At 41.6% G+C, this 24,659-nt stretch overlaps 2 protein-coding genes across 6 annotated transcripts in view; one reads left to right on the top strand and one right to left on the bottom strand.

The window, feature by feature from the left end:
* NGLY1 (N-glycanase 1) overlaps positions 1 to 6,150 on the bottom strand; it is a 45,080-nt gene extending 38,930 nt beyond the window's left edge. For both annotated transcript variants that reach the window (XM_090046502.1, XM_090046501.1), the window contains exons 1-3: positions 6,013 to 6,150; positions 4,601 to 4,715; positions 2,130 to 2,369 (exon numbers count right to left, since the gene is read on the bottom strand). In XM_090046502.1, the coding sequence (XP_089902628.1) occupies positions 2,130 to 2,369; positions 4,601 to 4,715; positions 6,013 to 6,140 (483 nt within the window). In that variant the 5' untranslated portion in view covers positions 6,141 to 6,150. The remainder of the gene's footprint in view (positions 1 to 2,129; positions 2,370 to 4,600; positions 4,716 to 6,012) is intronic.
* Positions 5,737 to 24,364, top strand: OXSM (3-oxoacyl-ACP synthase, mitochondrial). 4 transcript variants are annotated; one of them, XM_090046506.1, is made up of 4 exons: positions 6,211 to 6,258; positions 8,801 to 8,860; positions 13,083 to 14,101; positions 20,439 to 24,364. In XM_090046506.1, the coding sequence occupies exons 3-4, from the start codon at positions 13,116 to 13,118 to the stop codon at positions 20,839 to 20,841; spliced, it is 1,389 nt and encodes a 462-aa protein (XP_089902632.1). In that variant the 5' UTR covers positions 6,211 to 6,258; positions 8,801 to 8,860; positions 13,083 to 13,115; the 3' UTR covers positions 20,842 to 24,364. The 4 variants fall into 4 exon arrangements, with proteins under 4 accessions (XP_089902630.1, XP_089902631.1, XP_089902632.1 ...); XM_090046504.1 differs by lacking the exons at positions 6,211 to 6,258; positions 8,801 to 8,860 and adding an exon at positions 5,737 to 6,033; XM_090046505.1 differs by lacking the exon at positions 8,801 to 8,860 and having other exon boundaries at positions 6,141 to 6,258.
* Positions 24,365 to 24,659: the final 295 nt, after the last annotated feature.

Below are 24,659 nucleotides of genomic sequence, written 5' to 3'. Positions count from 1 at the left end.
GAACCATCCATCTTTTTCCAGCAGAGGTCCAAGCTGTTCAGATATCTTGCATGAAACTGGGAGCGACAGGACAGCAGAATATTTGGGATTGGTAAAAGGAGGTCTTGACAGATGGACAATTCTTTCAGAAAAAAAATCAGTTCTCCTTGAAGGTAAAATTACAACACGTCAATACTATAGGAGCATTCCATCCTCAGAAGGTATTAACTCCAAGGGTATTTATTTCTTTGCTGAACAGAAAAGCTGCATCAGTCAAGTGTAGTGGCTGGCAACCTTTTCAGGTTGCAGACTGGAACCTAGCTTAGGTCAGGGTACACAGGTGGGTGCTAAGACTCAGCAGCTGCACCACTTGTTCCTGTGGCAGCACAGGGAGAGCAAATGCTGCTGCTGCTGAAGCCTTGTATCTGTGGTTCATAAGCAACCCTGGGTTGCTCGCTCCTATTCTAGGTCACTGAAACCTCAAAAATATAGCATTCTTACAGACTAAGACAACAGTAACAGGTAATGATTTTGTCTTTAGCTATAGGAAGACTTAGGTGAAATGCTCAGAAGTTCAGACAACAGATACAAGTTAGACAAACAACAAGAAATAATTAAATAAAATCCAACAGCACAGAGATCCTCAAATCCTGTTGACTTTCTAGAGAAAATTACAGAGCCCAACTACAGTGAACCTACTATTTGGCACAGGACTCAATATTTAAAATGATGCAAAATGTACCATTGAAAATGGGTAACTTGGTAGCATTGGCTTATAACAATATTTCTTTCAGCTGTAGCTTGCCAGGATTCTTCATCTCTTCTCCCCTTCAAGTTAAAGTTAAGCACTCACTCAATACATTTACTTGTTGTTTTGAGGTGATTGCAAATTACTGCATCTCCAACCACTGAACAAGAGAATAATGCAAAGGTTATAGGCTGCTGTCTTCTCCATGGTTCAGATTTCTGTAACCATCTCTGACCTCTGCTAAGGACCCTTTTCATCTTCCCATGTCATTTTAATACTTTGATCCTAGTTTTTAGAGCAATTAATCTATCAAATCCCAGCTGCAAAGACTGATAGCTGTGTTTCTCAGGGACACTGCAGTTCATAAAGTATGGGAGGACTGGGGACAAGGCACTTTCTGTTGCAGAGCTTCAGATACAAGCAAATGTTGACAGAAGACCAGGTAAATCTGGAGTCTCACTATCTTTATTAAATATAGTCAAAAGGTTCTCCGAAAGAAGTAGTCAATTTTCTGAAGGCATTTTTCAGTATAAATGAATCACAATTCAAATCACCTTTAACCCTCAAAATCTTAAACTCTACCACCCCGTTTACTTCTAAATAAAAGTTACTCCAACAAGAGTTTTGATCCCATAAATGCCTAACACTCTCTCAATCCACTGTGGACTCTGGTATGGCTATTGATTTTACATGGACTATGCAATGATAGAAAAAAAAGTATTTGCCTACTTAAAAGGTTTTATATTTCTTTGCATTTCATCCTCCTCAACTCTTTATTAAGTAATAAAACGGCTTGCTGTATAGTCTAGGTATTTTTGTAATTAAAGGGATATAATGCCAAGAGGCTCAATAGGAAAACTAAAATCAGGACTTTGGGCATTTTTTCCTGCCTGTGCCACTGCCTGAATGTAAGTGAATCCCTTAACCATCACTAAATTGATTAATTTGCAAATGGTTTTATGTTCTGGCATGTCACAAGGTACAATCAAGAAGTTAATTATGACCGTGAATGCAAGGGAAACAGTCATGAATACACTGAGAATTCCCACTTTATTATAACATTTTTTAAAGTTAAATTTTTCTTTGAACCATTCAGAATGGCTGTTTTTGACAACAAAATATTAAGTTGGAAAAACAATTTGTGGCTATTTCAGCATTCCTTCCGAAAAATTTTCCCATCTTGAAGAAAGAATGCCCTGCCCTGCCAAAAAGAGTTCATATGCACTAAAACCTGAATTCAGGAACCTTATTAAGGTTAGAAGGTTAATATCGAAATCCAAGTTGACTGTCCCAACTATTTTCATTCTTGTTTTTGCCTTAACTCTCATTCAGATTGTTCCGATTACACAGTAACTCCCTTTTCACCACAGTTATTACAAGAGTTTTTTAAAAGATGGCTTACCTTTTCAGCAGACTGTTCAATGGATGTCTTTACTTGCTTATTGGAAGGGCCTGGAGTAGAGTTAGCAGGTCTCAAAGGTTGAAGAGCAGTCTGAGTGTTAGTTATAGATTGAGAAGATCCTGATCTTTGGTTTTGATTTGACTCATTCAATCTGCTATCTCTTTCCCCAGCAATTAAATCTCTGATTTTACGCAGTTGCTCAATTGAAGCTTCCTTAGGGAAAATGAGATGAGTTTCTCCCTGAAATGCAAAAGCTTAGAAAAGTTAATTATATATTTAATATATGCAAATTACACTATTCAGTTTAACCTCTTCTCCATTGGCCTTGCTGCAGATGGAAGTTTTAAAAGCCTATTTCAGTTTCCTTTTTGTTCTAAGAAGGGCAAGGGCCGCATGGTTTTATTTTTAATTTAGTTGTTCCAGGAGTAACTAGAGTTGCTGTCATCTCCAAACAAGGTCTTGTGATATTTGTATTCACTCAAATCCAAGATGAGGTTTTTCTCTCTCAATCACCATGGGGAAAAAGCAGCCTCAGATTCAAGCAGGGCAAATAGGAGCTCAGCTCTGACTTTGGCCCTGAACTTTAGGCCGAAGCCAAAACTGAACCACTGTCTGTCCTGGGCTGGGTAGCTCATGCACCGTGGGATGGGACTCCCAACAAGGGAAGACTGTACAGGGGATGGCAGGCGGGGGGCACTTGCAGAGTATGGCTTGCGGAGTAGGGAAAAACTACTATGCCTTCCCCTGCTTCTGTCCACCCCCTTTTATCTTCAGCTACAGCTGGACTCCTGCCCCAACCTGGCTCTCAGGCTGTGACTGCTACCGACTGCCCTGAAGCCAGAGCAGAGAGGGTAAGCAGCAGCGTGGGGAGGGCGAAGCACAAGGGTCTGGCCTTTCACCTCCTGCCACTGTTTTCCCCTCCACAGGGTGTGAATTTAAGATGACTCCCCGATAATTATATTCTATAGAAAATGATAATGATTGTATAATTTTCCATGTTTAGATTTAAGTTATTGGGGGGGGATCACCTTCAATTCAAATTAGATTTGGGTAAATATAGTAGTTGCATAATGGAGTGGCTGGTAGGGAAACCGCCAAACTTGGAAGAAAATTCTGCAGTACATGAATTAATATGATACTACACAGAGAGTGCACAGTCAGGAAAAGAAGCATCTTCACTTTTGGGTGGGAAGTGGGAATGTAACTCAGGAATTATTCCCTCCCACCTGAGAGACAGTCAGTTTAACAAACAGTGCAAAAATAAATCAGACATTTCAGATTGCTGTGAAGGAGATACCCAGGACCTGCTTTCACTCCTAGCAGCATAATCTCCAAACTCCAACCTGTACTAAACAAACAGGTGGTTTATTTTGTAGCACAAGTCCCTCCTAACAATGGTGCTTATTTATCTACACCAGGGCTGCTAAAATCTGGCCTGGTCCATGGGGCCAGATTGGGCCCATGGACCCTCCTGTTCCCCACCCCACTTCCTGCTAGATCTAGTGTACGTGGGGGATTCCCTCATCCCTGTCCAAGATGATGCTGTGTACAGTGTGCATCCTGGACTGGTGTGAGGTGCCCCTGTGTGTAGCATGTGTCTCAGACTGGTTGGAAATGATGCAATGTGCAGCGTGGGTCCCAGGACCCACAATGGCCACTCTGGACCAGGCAGGGCGGGGGTAGGCACATATATGGTAGAGATCCCAGAGCAGGAACTAGATACAGTGTGCATCCCAAGCCCTGTGTGTAATGCTGGTTTGGTGTCTTGTGGTGTCCAGACGAGGGGGCTCCATGGCTGCATCCAGTCTGTAGGCCGTCCTGAACCTTCCTGCAGAATTAGCTCTAGCAACCTGAAAGACCACCGCAATCATGATCTTTTTCCCAGATAGCCAGCCAGTACAACTGTTCTGGAGAAAGGTAAGAGGGAGAGGGCCTCATGACAACAGGAAGCAGAACAGATGCACCTGAACAAGAGAAGGAGCTGAATATATGCCTGACGAAGAACTAAGCAAATTCAACATGAAAAACAGAATGTGTGTTTTTCAGATGACCTTTCCATCAACTATTAAACATAAAAATTAATAACGCCATATCTTATGCAAGAAACTGGGAAGAACAGACACTATGGGGAGAGAGGCCATGTTAACAGACAATGGGCAAAAAACTGGCTCTTTGACAGCAACAGGGCCAGGATTTCACTCAAGGAGTTTTCAACACCACAAGGACAACAGACATCATTTATCTGCTATTGGGCAGTAGATGTGTGGAAAGGATAAGAGAGTGAAAACATTAAGTGAAAAAAGAGCTCCCTAAACTACCCAAAAAGTGGAATCTAAGGTCTTGTAACTACAAAGAAAGTCTGGACCTAAAGTGGCACCAGAAGAACACATATCTATTATACAGTGAATGAAAACCGCTGCAATTACAGAACACTGAATGAAACAGAAGGCAAACCGTTAGCATTCACTCACCTCTTCAAATCCCATTTCAAACAAACATTCAACTGCTCCTCTGACAGGTAACAATCTAGTAGAAAATGCTGGATTTCCAATCCGAATTGACCTATATTTTTCTTCATTTGGGTGGCTGATAGGATTTGAGAGAGAGAGAAATTTTATAATTACATTAACACAAGGTAAGCCACCAGCCAGAGTGGGGAACCCTTCCAGTGTAACCTTCCACTGTTATTAAAGGTGAGAGTAATTTTAAGAAACTTTAGTCTATTTAAGTGGTGTAACACATCTACCCTTACACTATTAATTTGCATATTTTTATGTATAGCTTTCAACCCGGAACAGTGGCATGCTCATTTAGTACCAACTTAAAATTGACATCTATGAAGTTCAGATCCGTGTCAGTTTAAATCAAGATCAAGGCCTGGCAAACTATACGCACAAACGCTGCATGCATAGCATGTGTCCTACATAACACATACTACATATAATCAGAATTGATTGTAAAAGTTTTCCTAGGTAGAAATGAAAATTCGTATTTCACAGGAGAGGTGAAGGTGAGGTAAAAAAAAAAAATCGCCTGTTTGGAATAGTTCATTTTGTGTCCAGGTTAGACGCAGAAGGGGAAAAAAGAAAAAGGACAAGTCTCTCAGCCTCTCTCTGTGCCTCACCTGGACAAAACGAACTATTCCAAACAGGAGATTTTACCTCGCCTTCAGCCCTCCTTTGAAATATGAATTTTCATTACTACTTAGGAAAACTCACAATCTGTGCTCTCTCCTATGCCTGACAAAGGGCGAGCATGCCCAAAAGCTTGCAAATAAATACACTGATTTGTTTGCAAATATCTAGTTGGTCTAATAAAAGATATCACCTCTTCCACACATCTTCATTCCTTTTGGCAGATGTGAGAAACTTGACAGTATAAGTCATTTGCCCACTGTTTTTTGAGGTTAGCAAACAAAGAGGGAAAAGGAAGAAATAAACTGGAGCTTTTTAGATTTTCTTTTTTTAACAACAATTCAGGGAGTTAAAACATGAAAACAAGGTGACAAAGCACCTACCCCAAGTAAGTGGCCAGTCAAAGGAACTGCGGTGTACAAAACGCACAGGCTGCCCTAAGGAGGGTAGCAATGTACTGCTGTGCATGATGTGTCCAGATGCGGGGGTGATGAGTAAGGTACCAGGGCCTGAACACCAGGAAGGGGGCCCGGCCGGGGCTGGCAGTGCCCTAGGCACAGTGCCCAGGCAGCGATGGCCCTTGGGGTGGGACCCGGCACGGAGACAGCCCTGCGCGCTGCCGCCAGCGCTTTCCCAGAGCTGCTCAGACCCCGCCCGCCCGCCTCTCGTCCCGCAGCCCAGCTAGCTGCGAGCCACAAACTTCCCGCCCGGCGGCTCTCCTGCTTGGGGGGCCCGCCCGCGCTGCTGACCTGATGATGTTATCCGCGTAGGTGAGCAGGAGCCGCGAGGCCTCCAAGAAGGCTTCTCGGGCGTTCTGGCACAGCTCGCTCACGGCTTGGGAGGACGGTTGCGAGGATTGGCCCACCACGGCCGCCATCGCTCTTCGGTCGGGCGCTTGGTGCTTTCCTCCCTTCACCCGCGAGCAGACGCTTTTTAACGCGCGCCCGCCCGCCCCAAATCCGGAAGGCTCCGAAACAGCCGTTAGCACTGGGAAGGTGATGCGGGCGGGCGCGTTTTGTCTTAGGAACTTTATTGACCTGTCGCAGGCGGACTCCGGGGCTGCCACTTCTCTCTTCCTGGCCTGTCCCAGCGGGGGAGGAGCTACTGCTGCCGCTGGGGACACAGGGGGATGGTTCTGCTGTATGGCACGGGCCGAGCTTAGCCCGGTCAATACTAATGAGCATGCGCAGTAGTAACGCGAAGCCGCTGCTCTCAGCACTTGCTCCCGGAACCAGGGGTGAGGTGGGGGGTTAAAGGGCCAGGCCCCTTTTTTTCCCCCCTAGGCTGGGGCTGCAGCTGATGACAGTGCATACCCTTCCCTACTGCCTTGGTGGGGAGGGGGCCTGGGGAAATGCCCCATCGAAACAACCCTGGACCTGTCAAGTGGGTGAATGATTTCAGGTGTCTGAATTTTCATTTCTACCTAAGAGAACTTTTACGATCTTTGCAGTCTCATATGCCTGATGAAGGGTGTCTGTGCCCAAAAGCTTGCAAATAAAGAAATTTTTTTTTTGCAAGCATCAAGTTGGTCCAATAAAAGATATCAACTCTGCTACAAGTTTTGCTTGCTAGACTTAGGCTACACCAGGAAGCTGGGGACTGGGCCTCTTCCAAGCCATTCTGCATTCTCGTCCTGCTGAGGCTGCACGTCTGGGGCCTTTACAAACCAGGGGTAACAGCACTGCAATAGCATCGGTATTGTTAAAAGTAAGGAGTGGGATGTCATAGGTTGGCCTGTGTCGCTATAGCCAAATTACCAAGAGCTTTAGTCTGGCCTCCGTTGTCTTCAGCGACATCAGACTGACTATCCCTGGTTAGGTCAGGGAGGTCACCTGCACTAGGGAAATCTGTTGTTAACACAGGGTATGTGTCTGATCATGTGTTAAAAGGAAAGGCATTCAAGAAATATACAGGGATGTAGGTTGTAGCCATGTTGGTCTAAGGACATAGGCAGACAAGGTTCTTTGGGTGAATCTGATATCTTTTATTAGACCAACTAAAAAGATATCAGATCCACCCAAAGAACCTTGTCTTCAAGAAATATAAGCATTCAAGAAAGGCTAATGGCAAAATAATTTTTTCCCCCTCAATAATAAGGTGACAACATGGCTACTTGCAGAAGATAGGCTGGCCAACTAGGCCAATTACTAGCTGGCATAGAAAATGGATCAAAAAAAAATCATGTCGGTGCCTGTGGATTTAAGTGCCTAGCTGTTGCTTAAAGCGACACAGTGAATTAATGGTAGATACAAGTGGCATTTGTCCTGTGCCCTATGTAAACATGATTTTCTCAGGGTGTATGAAAAATAGGAAACAATTCTATTCTCCACTTATGGTTTTGTGTATTGATAATCGTAGAAGCATCCTCAAAGCTAACTGTAACTGTAGGGTGAAAAAACCCAGTTGAGTAAAAGTAGTTTAATGGCCAAATTTAATGACAATTGTATGTGAGAGGCAAGGATTTATTTGGGTGATGCTGTCTTTTATTGGACCAACTACATGGTTGGGATACAGCTACATAAGCTTTTGAATGCAAGACATTCTTCCCTGGATGTAGTCATTTTTTTCTTTCAGTGCTCTCGTTAGGACACAAGATATTTTAAGGACACAAAAGATATTTCTCTGCTTATCCAGATTAGAAATACATAAGCTGTAATATAATTCAAACACGTATGCTCCAGTTGCACCATAGCAAAGTATGTTATCACAACCAGCATCTTCATAGTTGCATTTTTTCACATAAAATAAGAATTTAATCTTTGTTTTGTAGGAAGAATATAGTGCCTTTTTCCTGAAGTTCTCAGCAATTTTTTTGTGAGAACTGAATTTTCTGAGAATGTTCAATGTAACCCATTGATTTTAATTAAATCATTGATTAGAAACTCCTAATACATTTACCTTGGTGAGTCTCATCCCTATTTTTTACTCTGTTTTTATCCCTATAAATGTGCTTTATGCTCCTGATATTTACCGTATTTTTCGGACCGTAAGACGCACTTTTTTCCCCCCAAAAGTGGGGGGAAAACGAGGGTGCGTCTTATGGTCCGAAGGTGTGGTACCCCAGAACATTTGTTTGCGGTCCCATGCGCCCGCTTACTGTCCGCTGTCCGCTGCTGTTCCCATGCTGTGGATTGCTGTGTGTGTGGGGGAAGTCCCGCCTCCTGGAGTCTCAATGTCAGTCAGTCAGTCAGGTCACATGATCGGCACAGCGCACGCCTCCCCTGCGTGTGTGTGTGTGACACTGACAGACTGACAGGATTAGAACGTTGAGACAGGAGGCAGCTAGGTACGGTACCAGGTAACGTCCCGGCCGGGACTATGTGATGCAGCACAGTGCCCTGACAGGCAGGCAAGGAGCCCGTCATGGCAGGAGAGACACACATAGTCTCTCCTGCCATGCAAAGCCTTGCCTGTCAGGTTGGTTGGTGCCCTTTAATAGTAATACCAAGCGGTATGAGTCAAATTACAGTACTGATGTGTGTGGTAATATGTCTCTCATAACAACTGACAGTTCTTTCACTACTCTATTTTCCTCAGAAAAACACCATTTCTCTAACGGTTTTCCTGCTCTAAAAACTGGGTGCGTCTTATGGTCAGGTGCGTCTTATGGTCTGAAAAATACGGTAGATAGGCTGAGCACCTGTGGCTTCACTTGACTTCACGTAGAGTCAGAGACACTCAACACTGAAAATTAGACACTTGGGGTATGCAATATGTGATGGTGTTTCTGTTCTGTTGCACCTACTTGGTATAGTCTTGCTTTCTTTCTTTTTACAGAAGGGTTGAGGCTGTACCTGCTTTTCTGATGCATTACTGTCCTATAAAGACTTTCACTTCTCTTACATACTGAAAATATACATTTTTTGCATTTACCTAAAATGAATCTTAGCAATTTTTACCATGCTAGGACAGATTTTTCCTGTTTTATAACAATTATATAAACTATGCAACCGTACTAACTTCTCCCCAGTAATTCTCATTGTTGCTTCCCACTAAGAAAAATGGCTAATACCAGTGCTTCATCTAATGTTTACTTCTCTTATTTGTGCTTTCATACAGCACCTTAGGTAGTTTATGACTTCATCTATGTTAATTTTTGATATTTTTACTTTTGTGTATGAGAATTCAATTGACTACTTGTGCTGTAGTGTTAGATCATGAAACAACTTCTGGTATTAATGTATTTTAAACATTGTTCTTTCTTGCTGGGGAACCACTAGTTTTAAGTCTGACAGGCTATATTAAATGGTAAGTTGAGATGTTGCAGTCATTTTAGGTTTATTAAAAAGATAATCCTGTTGTGGTCAAGACGACCATAAAATACGGTCACTTTGCAAACAGTTACTGAAAAGTCTCCACACACAGCATGCCTGACAATTAAATGTATTCACTTCTGTGGAAGGCAGCTTGGATTGATTTAAATTAAATGTAAAGTAATTAATATTCCTAATTTTAATCAACAAGCAGGGACCTTTGTTTTAAATAACCAAAGCTAATTTGATTTGGTATTTGTAACTTTTGTTTTCTTAAGAAGGACCGACTGCCATTGCTTGGTAATAGAGGTGCACTGATACATTGGTCTGATACCAGATTGGTACTGACATAAAGGAAAGTGGCTGTTCTGTATTGGAAATTGGCCCGATGGGGCCAATAATTTGGCCAATAAATACCTCTGCTGCATGCAGCCTCAGTGCAGCACTCAGGCAGTGAGGAGCAGAGCCTAGCAGTGTGGAGAGCTGCCTCCAGCTGGTAAGTCCATTGTGGTGGAAGGGGAGGGGGGAGGGAAGGAGTGTGAGGGGGGGCAGTTCAACGCCCCCCATGGTGAGGGACGGAGCAGGGGAGGCAGTACCCAGCCAGGGTAGGGTGGGCACGGGATGGAGCCATGGCTCATGGAGGAGGGTGGCTCCCGCCACTGCTTGCACCCTGGGAGGGCACAGTGGGGGCGTGTGCTCCCAGATATGAAGGCTGGAGCTGGAGCTGGAGCTGGAGCTGGAGCTGCGTGGGATTCTTCTTGGCGGGGGCTGAGCTTGGAGCGGGCACTGGTAACGCTGGGAGGTGGCTGCAGCCACCCCAAATTTTGCTGCAGCTCCAACTTAATGCCCTGCCTCTACCCACACACCAGGAAGAGCCAGGACTGCCCTGGGCTGGTTGTGGCTGTGGTGCTGGGAGCAGAGCTTCAGTTAAATTTGGGGTGTCTGCACGCTGCTCCCAGCGTTGCCGGGGCCCACTCTAAGCCCAGTCCCCGCCGAGAAGAGCCCTGCTCAACTCTGTCTCCAGTCTGCAGCTGCAGCCCACCCCACCCCACCCCTTGTAGATCCGGGGGCACACGCCCCCCCGTGCCCTCCTGGGTGCAGGCAGTGGCGGGAGCCACCTCCACCACAAGCTGCAGCTCCATCCCACCCTGCCCTGCCCCTGCCCCCTCCCTCACTATGGGAGGCATTGATCTACCCTTTCCCCTTCCACCACAATGGATTTAAGGACTGGAGACACCTGTATTGGAAATTGGATCAGTATTGGCCAATATACCTCCTGAAATATAAGGTATCGATATCAGCCCCCAAAATCTCTATCGGTGCACCCCTACTTGGTAACCATTACAAGTTGTTGCTTTAAAAATGAAATACCATTAACGCCTACATACTAAACCAACATTTTTTTTTTTTTTTAATGCTGGTGTGGAAAAAAAAAGGAGACAGATAATACATATCTCTAAGCTAGGGTGACTTCACTTAGTCTTGTGGAGAATTGCCTTTAAAAGAACTGGAGGGGAAACTAATGTTACAAGTTATACTAGTTTGGGTTTCATTTGTTTATTCCATCTTGGTGTTGCTGTTTTCTTAAAAGCAAATGAGCCATCCATTCTTCCCAGCATTGATGATAATAGCTATCTACTGTATGCAGTAGCCCTGGAGATAGCTGATATAAATTACACTGCAGTATGTGCTGCCAGTCCAGGACCTAAATTTAACCAGAAGGATGTTATAGTAATACATATTTATTTAAGCAGTTATATAGCTTGAAACATGCTTATTCTGAATCACATGTTTTGCATTTTTTTACTATTTTTACTAGATTATTTGCTGTTTAGATGGAAATTGAGAGTAAATTCTAAAGCAGAGTTGAAGCATTTAAAATATATATTTTAATGGACTATAAGTATGTAAAATGTGTTGGATACATAAACTTACTTTTAAATATGTTTTTCAGGTAATTTACTAAACAGAGACAGTATTACCTATGATTAGGGAATTGAACCAAGAGCTACTTTTTACCATGGCTTTCAGGGTTTTAGAACTAATAGTTCTTATTTTGTCATATGCCATTTTTATTAACCATATATAGTGGAAGAAGAAAATATGCTTTCCTCTTCATTCAAATCATAATCAGCTTCTCTGTTTTGAATGACTTAGACATGGAATTTAATTTAATTCCATTAACTGAAATGAAAATGTTCCTTCTGTATCTGTAGAAGAGGCTGCTGCCCCCTCCAGAAGTGGTTCAGTGCTATTTAAAAGAAAAATCTGGTTCTATTTTCTTAGCCGGAGACTTGGTTAGTTTTGTGGTTTAATTTTCTGCTTTGTTTTTTTTCATTCAACTTAAAAATAATGAAGTATAGCAAGTTTATATCTTAACATTGGTTATTACAATTTTGGTAAGTATGTTTTCTTACAGAGAGAAATAATTTAAGTCAAAGCCATCTTTTTTATTATTTTTTAAATTATATACCCTGATAAAATAATGTGTGTCCCATCAGTTGCTATACTGAATTGGAACATCATTCTGTAATGGGATTAATAACTCTCACTTTGAAAAGAACTGTATCTAACCTTATGTAACATTGAATTTTTGTATTAAGGTTACTTTTTCAGTATACTTTTATTAGAAGAATCTGGTAAGAATCTGGTATTATTTGGTAGAGAATAATCTCCTAGACTGCTGGTCTGATCTGATTTAGCAGTTCATATTCTTTCTGTGTTTCTGCCATTGCAGAGAGGTTTCTTTCTACTGGGAGGTTCTTTATGGTTATGATATGCAAGAAAAAAAAATCAACCACGCATGATTTTTAAAAATCGAGGAAGAGTTTGCAGGTCTACCAGTTAGATTTTTTTTTTCCCTTTATTTGAGCAAATTTCATAAGATATTCCTGAGAATTGATAAAAATGGGTCTCTGCTCTACTGTCTTCTTTACAGAATAATTTTTATAAGTTAGTGGAGTCCAACCTTTGGCCCATGGCCTATGGGCAACTCGAACTCCATTGAAGTTGTTAGTGTTCTATAAAAAGAAAAACAAATATTTTTAACCGATCCTTTGATTGCCTTACTATTAGGGTCATATTTTTACTGCCCATGAGAGTATACATTTCCGGGTACAATGTGAGGAAAATTTGAGTGAAGGCACTTGTTTATTTATATTGCACTACAGCTTTAAGACTTCATTGTACTAGACACTGTTCAAGCACATTATGAGAGACATTGCCTGCCCTTGAAGAGCTTACACACAGACAGAGGGTAAGAGGAGAAATTCAGTGGGACAGTAAAGTGTAATGACTTGCCCAGCATGTGACACCTGGTCTACAGCAAAGCCAGGAACTGAATCCAAGTCTTGTGACTTTATCAAGGGCTCTATTCACTGTTTCCTATATAGGTTGCAATGAAGGCCTATAACCATATAGCTGCAGTAGGATGTTTGTTGTCAGGCAGGGTTCATCCTTCTCTGCAGTTTAGAAAGCAAACAGGTATTTAAAAGGTAAGTCTGAATTGTAATCTGCTTTAGGCCTTTCACATTAGATACTTTATTGATGCCTTTTTTTTGTTGCAGGAATGAGCTGCAGGTAATCCTGGCCTCTTCACCATGTTTTTGCAGTGTTCACAAGGTTTACTGAAACTTGCAAGTCTTCATCTTCGGACCCCCCAACTAAATCAGTGTTTAACATGTAATAGAAAGAGTTTTAGCACCAAATTGCTTTCTAAATGTCGAAGGCGAGTAGTTGTCACAGGTATTGGCTTAGTATCTCCTCTTGGTGTTGGGACACAATTCGTATGGAACCGCCTTCTCAAAGGAGACAGTGGAATTATTTCTCTAAATGGGGAAGAATATACAAATATTCCTTGTAAAGTGGCTGCTTGTGTGCCAAGGGGAAATGGTGAGGGTCAGTTTAATGAAGAACTTTTTTTGTCAAAATCAGAGATCAAATCCATGTCTTCTGCCACTATCATGGCCATTAGTGCTGCAGAGCTAGCAATAAAAGACTCCAGTTGGCATCCACAGTCTGAGCTGGACCGCTTCACTGCTGGTGTGGCTGTTGGAATGGGAATGGTTCCACTAGAAGAGATTTTCAATACAGCCTTGACATTTAAGACAAAGGGATATAGCAAAGTCAGCCCATTCTTTGTCCCTAAGATCCTGGTCAATATGGCAGCAGGTCAGATCAGTATTAGATACCAACTAAAAGGGCCCAATCATGCTGTATCAACTGCTTGCACTACAGGAGCACATGCTGTTGGAGATTCCTTTAGATTTATAGCTTATGGTGATGCTGATGTGATGCTGGCTGGAGGAACAGAGGCTTGTATAAGTTCATTGTCCTTGGCTGGATTTGCCAGAGCCCGGGCCCTCAGTACTAATTTTAACTCAAGCCCTACACTGGCATGCCGACCATTTGATTCACAGAGAGAAGGATTTGTAATGGGAGAAGGTGCAGCTGTGTTGGTGTTGGAAGAATATGACCATGCTGTACAAAGAGGAGCAAGGGTCTATGCAGAAATTTTAGGCTACGGACTCTCTGGTGATGCTTGCCACATAACAGCCCCTGATCCAAATGGAGATGGTGCTTTCAGGTAAGAACCTGTAGATTTACAGATAAATTATTAAGCTGTTATTTTCTGTTAATCAGTATTTTACAAAGGTATCTAGAGAAACATTGTGCACCTCTCATAAATAGTATTCATATTAGGGCTGTGTGAAGCTTCGGTAGCCAATTTGATTTGCAGGAGATTTGGCCTGATTCAACGGCCGAATCTCTGAATCTGAATCAAATTGGGAGACCAGTTAAAAGGTCCAAATCGAATCAGAAGCTTCTGGATTGATTTGGAAAAGATTTGGTGCTGCTTCGGAGATTTGGCCATAGACCGCATCCTGTGCCCCCTGCCCTGACTAGGCAAACGGCAAGCTATGAATTAGGTGGCAGCATTGGGAGTGGGAGCTATACCCTGTTGCTGTTTGCTCCCTTCCACCCTGCATCATGCCCTGCCCCCCCACCTTGGCTGGGCAAGCGGCAGCAGGGCATAGCCTCCACGTCCAGCACTGCTGTGCCCCCACACCCCCCTTCCTGAGTCCCGTGCCCCCGCCGCCCCAGCTGGGCAGTACATCCCAGCCCCAATCCCTCCCTCTCCCCTCCCACTCCACACTCCTTCCTTTTTCCCTCTGCCCACCACAACAGACTTACCAGCTGGAGGCAGCTATGTCCAGCATGATGAGGACTGCTGCCTGTTTAGTCTGTGGCCAAATCTCCAAAGCAGCACCGAATCTTTGGATGCAGTTCAGCCAAATGGAATCAGGATAGTGATTCGAATCTGTGAATCAAATCGCTGTCCCTCTGAATCAGTTGAATCCGAATCCAAAGCGAATACTTGCTGCTTCACACAGGCCTAATTAGTATGTATTTTATCTGATGTGTAAGTGATAAACAGACCTACAGGTTTCCAAAAGTTTGAGAAATCAACCTGAATGATGAAAGATTTTTTTTTTAAGGCTTTATCTTCTTTTTCTTTCTTTATGGTGTAATAGGTAAGTAGATGCTTTTCAGAGTTAGCCTCTCAATAAAGGGTTATGAAAGGGTTATTCCATATTAGAATATTTCACATGTGCTTTTGATACATACAGATTCACACAAATAACTCTTGGCAGCTGGTTGTTTAAGCCTATCATATTACAGGTTTTTTTTAACCTCATTCACCTTGTGCCTATAGACAAGAGAGACAGTAAAGTACAAAAGCAGTTTTGTATCAAAATACAAAAGTTTTAGGTTGTCATATAGAAATATCTCTTAGTACACAGACAACCCTTACATAGAATGCAGGGATTGTATAGCAGTTGGAGAATCTCAAGTTCCCAAAATACTTTCTTTAGATATTGTCAGCAGGAAGAGTAAGAACTCCATGTAAAAGATCTAAGACTTTGACTGAGAAAGATATCTAGACACATACCTGCAGTAAAGCACGTGCTTCAAATAGATATGTCCAATACCTTTGTCAAGTAGATATGTCCAATACCAGCTGTGATCTGAATACAGATTCAGGCTTTGGATGTTGGATAAGAAACAAACAGTGCATTTAGACAGCAAGAAAGTGCTTTTAATTTTAATCAGCAGTGATTTGTCACTGATGTACTGACAAATCAATTTTATATAAAGCTATAATATTCACATTATAGCTGATTTTTTTTTTTTGGCCCCATTCTTTTATATTTATATCTATGGAGATGAAAGTGCTCTATTTTCTCACCTACAACATGTAACTTCCCTCTCCCATTCCTCCCAAAAAACAGCCCCCCAAAATTGGGATGCGTGTTTTAAGTGAGGAAGCTGTTATCTTTGTAAAAAGAGCACTCCTGGAGACAATGTGCATGACATGCAGCTGTCAGGATGGATGCTGTTGTATATGCTCAATAAGCTAAAGGGGCAGTGTCATGTGTTAACCTTCTCAGGGCTGTACTTACTGGCTGAGCTTTTGCCTGAAGCAACAAGTGATCTTTTGATGAGGCTTGTGATATGGAAACAACACTTTATTTACTGAACCTTTTTTGAAGAAGTACTTCTAGTAAAGAAACTAACAGTGTTACAGTTGCCCTTTGCAAGGGCCTAGGACATGACCTGGTGTGGCTTAGAGTAAGTCCTGGAAACAATGTCCAGGAAGCCTGGCATTGCAGGCGACAGTCTGTCACACCAGAAAGTTCCCGATGCCATGCTTCTGTGTTGCCAGGAGGACTCAATCTATAGCATATGGTCAGCCATGATTTTGAAAAAAAACTGTGTTTTGCCTTTCAAAAACTGTGTGTGTTTTATTTGGGGGTGTGTTGTATCTGAAAAAAATGTGGTGTTCTACCTACTACTCAGAAATTTTTCATCTGTTATTAATCTGCAGAAAACTGGTTTTCACACAATTTGAAAACCTGTTACCCCCATTTACATTGTTTTAATGCTTTAGGTTTATAAAATGAACATTGTGTAAATGCTGCATAATTGATTTGATCTCACTTAAACCTGTTATCTGTTTAAGCATATAAACCACCTGAGAGCTTTGCATGGATTAACTAAATAACATTGCTGAAGAACACAGGGAGAATTTTCTAGCTTTCATAGCTTTACTGTAGTAAGTTAAAGGTTTGACATGTGTAAAAAGTCAAGAAGTTTAAACTGTTGGTTTTCAAAACAACTCCTTTTGTGTGTATATATAACATAGATACTACCATACCAGGCAGTCCAAAAAATAAAGCAAGTAAAACACCATAAGAAGGCGGGCTGAGTGGGAAATGCTGTGGATGACAGAGGCTCCTAATCACAGCTAAACCTAAATGTCCATCATCTGTGCCTTCTTAGAAAGTGCCAGTGTGAGTCAGTCCACTGTACTGACCTTGGAATGATACTATAGGTATAATCTATGGTTAGTTAATTTCTCCTCTTTTTATATGATGTGCCTTCAGGTTAACTCCTTTGTAAATGATCTGCCCTGGCAGGGGAATGTACTAAATGATTTAATTTTTGTGTTGTTCTGCATGTGTGCATTCAATAACAAATGTCAGTATATTAAGTATACAGCCGGTGCATAGTTTTGTAAGGCTCAGTCAACATTTTAGCTTGATTACGTATTTAATGTAGAAGAATAATTTACCAGATTTCTTCTTATAACACTTAGTTTGTAATTAATTGATTTGCTAATCTGGGAAATGAATTGTTCTACATTTCATTGTTAATCTCGGTTTCTCCCTAGCTGCGGATTTTTTTCCATCCTTGACAGTTCTTTGCAACACAGTTTTCATATGTACATCTTAAAATTGTAGAAGTGTAGTAATTCAGTTTGCATTGGGAAATGGTTAACAGTTAATCTCAGTGTCTCCCAAATTACAAATATTTTTACTTCTGGGATAACTGTTTACAAATGTATTATCAATTTTTCATACATATAATCATAACAAGACATTCAGTAGGAAATAGACCATTTTGTATTAAATGTTATTTAATTGTTTATTGTGATAAAGTATTATTAACTTTACAAATGAAAAGAGATATCTGTGGAACAGTAATATCTATAGTTTGTGGGTCCATTCATTGTATCTCCCTTTTCTCACCTATGAAATATTTTTTTCCATAGTGACCAACCACACTAGGCTTCCCAGGACTGTCATTAATTTTAGAGCTATATTATGGAGTTCCTCCAGAGTCCCTCAAGTATAAATTTTATCCCAAACTTGGAAAATTGGTCCTGAATGGTCAACCCTTTAAACATTCCTGTGGTGCCAGGTACACTCTTTCTGGTTCCAGAGTTCTGTACTCAGTCTCAGAACTGTGAAGGGCCTGGGATTGTGTTCTAGATTTGGTACCCCACAGTTGGTCACTTTATCCAGTGTAAACTTTAATTCAATCAATATATTCTACACAATATAACAATAACGGAGGGTAGGAATAGATTGCTAATAGAGCACAGGATTAGGTTTCAAAATGACTTTGATAAACTAGAAAAAATGGTTTGAATTTTATCAATTTAAGAAGTGCAAAGTCAACTGCCTGAATACAAATTGGAAGATGACTGACTCTGCTACACCACCGTGGAAAAAGACTTGGGGGTTATAGTGGACTAGAAGATGAATATTAATCAACAGTGTGTCCTTGTTGTAAAAAAAGCAAATAGTATACGAAGTTGTGGTAACCAGAGCACTGCCTGCAAATCAAGGGAAGTGATTCTTCTGCTCTGTTCAGCACTGGTGAGGTCTCAACTGAAATACAGGTTACCCTTGCTTAATGCTATATATGCATTCCTGGGAAAGGGTGTATAACTCAAATTCACATAAAGGGAACCCACTTTACAATGTAACAAATAGGTATACGTTTCCAAGAACTCGACTGTACTGACCCCCAGACCCATTTCTACCACTTTTTACAGGACAATTTTGATACCTACCAAAAGCAGACAGTGCACACAAGTAGGGGTGCACCGATCAAGATTTTTGGGGCTGATACTGATAGCCGAAGTTTAAGGAGGTATATTGGCTGATACCAATCTGATTTCTGGTACAGCTGCCTCCAGCTGGTAGGTCAGTTGTGGTGGAAAGAGCATGGGAGAGGAATGATCAATGCCCCCCACGGTGAGGGAGGGGCAGAGGCAGTGGCAGGCATTGCCCAGGTGGGGCTGGGCAGAGCCACGGCTTGTGGGGGGGATGGCAGATCCCACTTCTGCTTGCACCCTTGCAGGACGGGGGGAGGGGCCATGTGTCCCCCAGATCTGAACTGGGTGGGGCAGGATGGGCTGTAGCCAGGGCTGCGCGGGGCTTCTCTTGGCAGTGGCTGGGCTCAGAGCAGGCACCAGTGGCTCTGGGAGGATGCTGCATCCATCTCAAATTTTGCCGCAGCTCCGCTCCCAGTGCCAGCACAGCCCCGGATTAACGGCCTGCCTCCACCCACATACCAGGAAGAGCCAGGGTTGCTCTTGGCAGCTGGTGGTGGCAGTGCTGGTAGCAGAGCTGTGGTGAAATTTGGGGTAGATGGTGCATCTTCCCAGTGCCACCAGCACCTGCTCTGAGCCCAGCCCCTGCTGAGAGGAGCCCAGCACAGCCCTGGCTGCAGCCTGCCTGCTTGCCCTGCGCAGATTTGGGAGGCACATGCTCCCTATCCCCTGCCCTCCTGTGGTACAAGCAGTGGCTGGAGCCGTTGCCCTCCGCCCGGCTGGGCAGCAGCTGGCCCTGCCCCTTCCCTTGCTGTAGGAGGCATTGATTTGTCCCCCCACATGCCCGTTCCCTCTCCCCTCCCCTTCCACCACAGTGGACTTATCAGCTGGAGGCAGCTCTCTACGCTGCCGGCTCTGCTCCTCACTGCCTGCATGCTGCGCTGCGGCTGCACGCAACACAGGCATTTATTGGCCAAATTATCAGCCCCATTGGGCCAATATCTGATACAACCACTTTTCTTTATATTGGTACCAATCCAATATTGGACTGATGTATTGGTGCACTTCTACACACAAGCACAGGCACTGTCATACTGGGGATGACAACTACAAAACGTGTTGCAGACAACAAGCGAGGAGCACAGATCCACACAGGAGACTATGTTGGTGTGTGTCACTTCCACAATGCACCGCATAAAGCAGCTGACTGTGGGCTTCCACCACACCGATTGCATAAGAGTGCATTTACCTTGCATATAACTAATTTTTGGTATAAAAAGCGTCATCGTATAAGAGCAAATTCACACGTACAGAACCTGCATAGAGCGAGGGAAACCTGTACTGTATTTTGGACACTAAATTCCAAGAAAGGCATATTGGAAAGAGTCCAGCAAACAGCAACCAAAATGATTACAGGGCTTGGAAACAATTTATGAAACAAGGCTGGAAGAACTGGAATTATTTAGTCTGGAGAGAAGAAGACTGAGGAGGGATTTGATAGCAGTCTTGAAATATCTGAAGGAAAGAAGTTGGTGATAGATTATTTTCTGTGGTCTTAGAGAATAAAACAAGTAATAATAATTTTAAATTGTTGCAAGGGAAATTTTTGATCAGATATCAGAAAGAACTTCCTTGTGATGGTGGGTAGGCATAATATCAGCTTACCTAGAGAGACTGTAGACTCCAGGTCCTTGAAATTTTGTAAGACCAGGTCAGATGGGATGGTGTAGACAGGAGTGATCCGGCCTTGGGCAGGGAGTTGGACTAGTTCCTTCCAGCTCTAGTTTTCTATGATTCCATGAAAGATGACAGAGGTGTAAGTAAATATAATGTTCTTGCATTTCTGATGATAAAATATATGGGCCTGTTTCTCCTTTGCCTTTCACCTTGTATGATTATAGTGGTACAAAGTTTGTGCCTTTATTCTGCATCCTGATTTCAGTCATCCTGTACAGATGTTTGTGAATGATTCCAAAGGCAGTGGGAAATCAGGCTCTCTCTCTCTCTCATTCCTTAGATGTATGTCTGCAGCAATAAAAGACTCTGGAGTAAGTCCTGAAGAAGTAACGTATGTCAATGCGCATGCCACTTCCACGCCACTAGGAGATGCTGCTGAGAATCAAGCTATCAAGAGACTTTTTAAAGAGCATGCATATAATCTTGCAGTTTCCTCAACAAAGGGAGCAACAGGACATCTTTTAGGGGCTGCAGGAGCAATAGAAGCAGCTTTTACTGCGCTGTCCTGTTACCATGGAATTTTACCACCAACTCTAAACCTGCATAAAACAGAGCCAGAATTTGACCTCAATTATGTTCCACTAACAGCCCAAGAGTGGAAAAGTGTGAAACGACGCATTGCTCTCACTAACTCATTTGGCTTTGGTGGTACTAATGCAACCTTGTGCTTTGGTAATATTTAATTTAAAATGTGTATAATTACTATGCATTTAGTTTGATGTATCACCTGAAAAATTATTTGCAAAGATGCATAACTCGTTGTCCCACAGCATTTTTACACAAACCAGAACACTTTTTATTTGCTCACATTTGAGACTCCTTCCTTCACCCCTCTTCCCCTCTGATACTTACCAGGTTATATTTACAGAGTGCAGGAGAAAGCATAAAATCAGATTTTCAATAAGTAATACTTAATGTTGTGTGGTTCCTGGGCTGTGCTATGTGTCTATAGTTCATACTCACTTTGCTGGGAATTCAGGATGCTCAGCACTTGGTAGGATTCAGCACTCATTTTTTAATTGGTCTGTTCTTTCCCTTACGATATTAGTAGTCTTTATTTCAGTTTAAATGTAACCTTTAAAATAACAAATTCATCACTTCAGTGATGAAACATTAAATAGTTTTAAATTCTCTAAAATACTTTATTACAAATAAGTCTGCAAAAGTGTATGCCAAAATAAAAAAAGCTTCCCTTTTTCCCTAGTAAGCTCAGAAATATAAAATGGTTTTGTAAATGGAATTGTTCTCCAAATCATTTTCAAAGTTTGTTCCAGTTAGATGGGGGGAAAAAACAGTTTTCAGGTAGTGAGATACAGCTGCAGGGTGTTGAGACTTAGGCTTTTGTTTGCATCAAAGCTAAATCTTTTCACAACATGAAAATAATAACTCAGTTGAAATGATTTTTCCCCTAAAGGCTATTAGTGTACAGATACATATTTTAATTTAAAGGATGGGTTATTCTGTCACTTGCTTGTTTCTTCCTTAAATATGTTGGTAGCCATGATTTTATTTCACACTGTGATAGATAGTATTTAAATAAATATATACAAATTCCCCTGCTGTGTGTACAATGAAAGCATTCTAGTCCTTTGCAGAGTATGACAGCCTAGAAGTAAATCTTAGCCATGTTTTAAATTTTCCTGGATAAATGAAATTCAAAGAATAATTAGCATACACTATAAAAACAAATTTATGTTAAAAGATTACATTTAATAATCTTTCTTATTGCACGATCTCATCCTGCAACGTGCCTTTGTCTTTGAAATCCATGAATGTTGAATGTGTACGGTATGATAACTGTTACAGAATCATGGGGCATGCAGGGACTATTAACTTGATGTTTTTGTTGGTGATTATATTTCTGGTTTAGTAATCTAAAAGAATATTTCCTACTGGGTTTAGAGACAATGAAGGTCATTAATACAAATCTCCAGCAGTGAAATAATCGAGTAAAATGTCTCCTGAATTTTCATTCTATACCTCTCCCAGGAAAAATTTTTACTTGATTCCAAGGCTAAGTACAGACAGTTGAAAATCCTGAAGCTGATTCAATTCAATCTTTGCTGATTAGTCTAAACTGTAGACTAAATCAATAAGCAAGTGAAAAGATATTCTCTTTTGATTCTGAAAATGCAGCCACATGCCCACAGTAGCCCAAGCCAGAAGCCAGGGGATGCTAGAGCATGCTTCCCTGTTCAGCTGGAGCAGACAGCTTGGGTCAAGGCTGGCCCACCCACCCTGTGAAGGGGGATTTGCAGGGTTCTGGGGGACTGTGAGTTAACTTGAATCTGGAGGGGATTTGAGACAGAAGTTCAATGAACCAGTTTAATCTAAATCAATTAAGTCTGATACTACATCCATCCAGGTTTATCTTGAACTGGTTTTGGCTGTTTTGAGAGTGGTTTATGTGCACTGAACTTCTGTTGTGTTACAGACAGCTTTGAAAGGTTTCCAATCACTTATACCAGTTTGTGTGTCACTTCTGTTCCTAGCCTAGATTACTATAATGACAAATAATACAAACGGTGTAAAATGACAGTCCTGGCCTGGGGTGAGTCTCAGTCTATGGCAAGCATAAGATTGTTACCAACCAGCTGGGGTCAACATGTGGATGATGGGTGACAGCCTTGTGGGTTAAATATATTTATAAGTTCTTCAATGTGTTTGAGGAATACACTTTTTATCTGATTTTTTTGTGCTCAATGTATAGTACTTTGCTTTATAAAAAAATGATGTACCCTGTCTTTGTGTCTGAGAGCTGTGCTGCAGATCTGAACTGGAGTTAGATTTGCTGAGGTGTTTATAATGCTGCAGCCTCAAACCTCAATGGAGAGGATAACTGGTATCTCATCATGTGAAAGGTGAGCAGAAGGCCAGAATCTTTATGTGGGTTGCCGTGAAGGGGACCATGAAGGTGTCAGTAGCTACTGTCAACATGGAAAACAGAGGCACTCAGTACCTTGTGATTTAGGGTGTATGGAAAAGTTTTTATTTTCTAATAATAATTCAGATGTCTTGACAGTGTTGCATTAATTTCATAAGATGAGATACTTGATTCATCAGAGGGAATCCATGGCAGGAAGCACCAGGTCTAGTCTCTGAGTGCTACTATGCTAAGCAACCCTGCAAAGACAGACATCAGATGAAAATTTTCCATAATTACATAAAAGTGCATATGTGGGAGTAGTAACATGATCCAGCTCAATCAAATATGCATCTGTCTTGTGCAGATTTTTAAGCAGTTCAACATTGTACAAGTTGATTGTTGCCCATATTCATGTCATCTCCTTAGTAAGAAGACATGAATAAAGATTCTTGAATCTGTTCCCATAATAGGTTACATGTTAATTTTAATTTATGACATTTTACAAAACCTTAGCTGACATTTGGCATATTATATAACTAATGTATGAAAAGAGACAGAGCAGCAGTTTAAAGAGGAATGCCCAGGTGGCAAATGAACTGAAGCACAGAGTAGAAGTGACATTTTTAATAGGCCATCAATGCACAACACATGATGATGGGCCTAGACATGCTGTGAAGAAAACCTATCTGACATATGCCAACCTTACCTTAGCATCTGTCCCAACCTAACATACTGACAGAATTTATTTTTCTGTACTTAAACAGCAATAAAAATCCCATTACTTTTGTAGTTTTGTAGTCCCATTCCTTTCTGTTTAAACCAAGATTGGAAGCACGACATCATAAGATGAAAAGCTTTTTTTTTTTTTTTTAGAGGAAATGCATCAGAATGAAAATATTGTATTGAAATAATGTTCTGAGGTTATAGCTACTCGGTTATCTCTTACTTGGTTATATCATTCTGAGTTTATGGCTTCTGTGAACAGCTTAGTTTTGTTAAAAATGAAATGCATGTATATGATTTCAAGAAAATATTTTCCTTTTTACCCTCACCTCTTATGTTATTATTAAAATACTTGAGCACCAAGATCTTTCAGAAGCAAGATGGAATTGGACCTGACTGGTGTGGATACTATTTCCACTTAATGAGTTAAGATACGATGTTAAATATTCTTACCTGGAGACAGAAAGAAACAGGTGGGCATTTCAGTGCTCTATAATACCATAGGAATTGCCTTGTTGTATGACATATGCCAACTGTCATACAGATATGCTATCTGTCTGGTAAAACATACTATCCAGAGCAATGTCCTGTAGCAGTGATTCTGGAAGGAAGTGCAGATATCTTGCAGCTGGCAGTTAAGGATAATCATTCCTCAGAGGAAGTTTATTTGTACCTCACCTAATATTTGAGATTAACTAATGATCTAGAGCATTAGGGTTAATATATTTCTCAAATCTCTCTTTTTGATATATCATTACTGCAGTTCTGCATGGAGAATTTTTTATAAATGTCCAATCCTTTTTTTGAACCACAATGGGGTTTTTGGCCTCTGGGATATAAGGGCTGGAAGTACACTGAAATAGTAACAGGCACTGAAAAAAATGACTAGAAGTCAGCGTTTCCTGAACCCAG

This window comes from Crocodylus siamensis, chromosome 5 (assembly GCF_052110815.1).
Source record: "Crocodylus siamensis isolate JL-2025a chromosome 5, ASM5211081v1, whole genome shotgun sequence".
In the NCBI taxonomy this organism is placed as follows: domain Eukaryota; kingdom Metazoa; phylum Chordata; order Crocodylia; family Crocodylidae; genus Crocodylus; species Crocodylus siamensis.
The sequence above is the reverse complement of the archived record's forward strand: the minus strand, read 5'-3'. Positions and strand labels throughout refer to the sequence as shown.